The following is a 2,904-nucleotide window of genomic DNA, read 5'->3' as shown; positions in this document are numbered from 1 at the left end:
TCGAGCCAGTAGTTTAGTAACCGAGCAAGAAGCCAATACATGCATACGTAAGAGAGACAACGGCTGGAATCGAACCAGCAACCTCAGAGAAGACTCTGTGCTCTTCCAATGAGCTTCGTTGTCGTGGAGATGGGAAGGGGGGGCAGCTCCTTTTGGGCACTCTGAAGGTTTTAGAGTCTGCGAACGCTTCGAAGGAAGGCAGGAGACCTGCGCAGTAGCGTTTAAAAAAATGAAGACTGATCTCCAAGTCTGACTGTCGGTCTGCGAGTGTCGCTGTGAGCCAGTAAATTTGAGTGTCGCGTTCCTGCTGACAAGTGTCGTCGTATTATTGGTAGATAACGAGCCAATAGAATAATGCCAGCCATGACTGGCTGTCCCCAACTCACACTATCCGGACGCATCTTTTTTATCCGGACGATCAAAAAAATCCCGGGCTCATTTCTGAATTTATCGGCTCTAGAGCACAGTGCTCCTGAGTCAAAGTTGCATCAAACTACATAGAAACAGAAAATCGCGTTTTTCTCAGCTCACAGAGCGTTTCAGGCGATTTCCTGGCGCCTATAAACTCGACACAAAACTTGCTCTCTGGTATTCCTATCACTGTTTTAGTTCCCTAATCTCAAACACATCATTTACACAAATTCCATGTGTTCTACACTTATGTGCCAGCTTTCTGGTACAGGTCGGAGAGGTCGGAGGTCGGAGATTTTATGGTACGGAGGATGTTTCCGAATAGAGGCGGATTTGTCGATACGCGGAAGATCATATGATCTGTAGTCTTCAATTTGTAGCTGGACCTGGCTGGATCTTACTGTTCATGCGTAGCATGCACTACATATAGCCGCGTATATATGGCCACATAATTGACTTTGATCTTGGTTTTGTCTTGAATTATTGGAGCTTTAGGAGGTTAAAAAAAAATAGTTTCTAACACTGTTTTGTAATTAAAGGGGGACGAGTGGGATATCTTAGTTTAGAAGTCCAAGGAACTCGAACGGTACTCGAGGATCGGGGTCGGGTCACAGTGCTTGACGACGCAAAAGTTACACCCCACCTTGTCAAAATTGAGGTTCAGTCCTACTGTGACAGAGGATCCAGAAAAGCTTGGATTCTTGGTTTGGTTTGCTAAAATGGGTCTTGGGGCATGAATTCAGATGCTGTACGAGCCGAAACGCACGGAACGAATCGCCGAACTCGAGAGAGAATAGGTACCACATAGTGGCTCGTCTTTTATTTACCTGAACTGGAAGTATGTTTCAGCACAAAGTTTCAACAAGTACCAGGCGTAATGTCTTTATTTCGCATTGTAATAACGAGTAAATTGCACCCAAAACTCGCGCCGTAAAAAAGCTTGAAAATGTCAAAACAGTCCCCGTCGTCGATCACGTTCTGAATGTCCTCCCTACTCTTTCCTGCGTTTAACTAACTGCGTTGATGTCACTATTAGTTTACCAGTGCCAACTTCTTTTGGAGGGCGATGAGTTTATCCTCATCCAGTTTGAGGTTGCGCCAGAGCGTTTGGATTTGTTCCGAATTCATGCCTCGTTGGGCAAAGACCGAATAGAGATCGTCTGGTGTCGTGTTCTGCTTCAGCAGGTTGTTGGCTGCCTGCCTTTCCGACTTTCCGAGTCGAATCCAGCGGTCGAATATGTCATCGAGACTTTTCCCTCTCGTTAACCACGCACCGGTGATGGCCTCGTCCGAAAACCCACCCTTGAGCAGTTGTTGGTAGCTCCGCAACAACTGCTTGTCCTTCAGCTTGGTTTGTAACAGCACTTGCTTGTCAATCAGCTTCGTTTTTCCTTTCTTAACCATCTCCGTAAGCTTCGACACACCGAAGAGCCTCTCTTCTTCACTGACGCCATCGTCAACAGTCGCGGCATTGTCAGACCTTAAGAGCCGTTTGCCAGACGTGCCACGATATTCAGCAGCAGCGCGTTGCGCAGTGGCACCTTCTTGTTCAGTGGCAAATGCAGATACGGCATCACACGACGCGATGGCAATACACATCGCTAACAGCAGTACGTATATCGGACGCGTTTGGTTCTTGTGTAGAGCTCTTGAGGTTTGGGTCTTGAAGATAAATCGAAAGTGAGACTTGTAGGTTGTTGATCAGGTCGTACCGGTACAGTAATAGTCTGAGCCTAAACATCAGGGCAAAGTCAGAAGCATAATCAGAGCATAAACATAAGATCAAAAACCCTCAATAATGATTGAGAATATGGGAGATAGAGAAAAAAAAAAACGACTCATGGAAGAGTGGGGAAGATTTTGTCTAGCTAAACGAAGTCGCTCTGTTCTCGAAGAAGTTTTGAAGTTTAGCAAATCAAGAAAACCAGTGATGTTGAGGTTAAGTCAATATGCATGGTATTGTGTCTACAGATTTCATTCACCGTTTGCAGGAGCAGCATTATCTTTCATTGCACACTACATCGGTTTCTAACAGATATTCTAATACGAACTGTTCGATTCAGGTATTTTCGGAAATATTATGTTAAAAACAATCGACTGGGAGCTTTTTTCAGCATTGTACGAGCAATATGTACAGCTGAGTTTAAGTTCGGTTAGGTACGAATATGGATAGGATGCAATTATCTCGAAAACTCCAAATAGTAACATTTTGTTCGATACGGACGAAGTCACTTGTATTAAAAGTAATATTGCATCATATATGAAAAAATACATATTCTATACAAAAAACATTGAGTTGAGAACTCTCCAAACAGATCGCCAATCTCGGGGACTTAGGTTCGTCAGAGCCGTTTTGTTTGACGCGGTCACACGAAAGGTTCCCTACAAATCAAAGTACGAATAGCATTTCAAGAGGATTATCCCCTAAATCCGGTACATGCAGTCAAAGTACGCACCTTAAGCATAAGGGCATGTCCGTTTTGCTGCACCGAC

General features: G+C 44.5%; 1 protein-coding gene across 1 annotated transcript; it reads right to left on the bottom strand.

Annotated features, from left to right (window-relative positions):
• Window positions 1–1,443: 1,443 nt before the first annotated feature.
• Window positions 1,444–2,010, bottom strand: PPTG_02001 (hypothetical protein; the record flags this gene model as incomplete). The annotated part of the gene is made up of 1 exon (XM_008895395.1): window positions 1,444–2,010. The coding sequence occupies one exon, from the start codon at window positions 2,008–2,010 to the stop codon at window positions 1,444–1,446; it is 567 nt and encodes a 188-aa protein (XP_008893643.1).
• Between the last annotated feature and the right edge of the window lie 894 nt (window positions 2,011–2,904).

This window comes from Phytophthora parasitica (assembly GCF_000247585.1).
Source record: "Phytophthora parasitica INRA-310 unplaced genomic scaffold supercont2.3, whole genome shotgun sequence".
In the NCBI taxonomy this organism is placed as follows: domain Eukaryota; phylum Oomycota; class Peronosporomycetes; order Peronosporales; family Peronosporaceae; genus Phytophthora; species Phytophthora nicotianae.
Note: the sequence above shows the minus strand (reverse complement) of the source record. Positions and strands in the feature narration are given on the sequence as shown.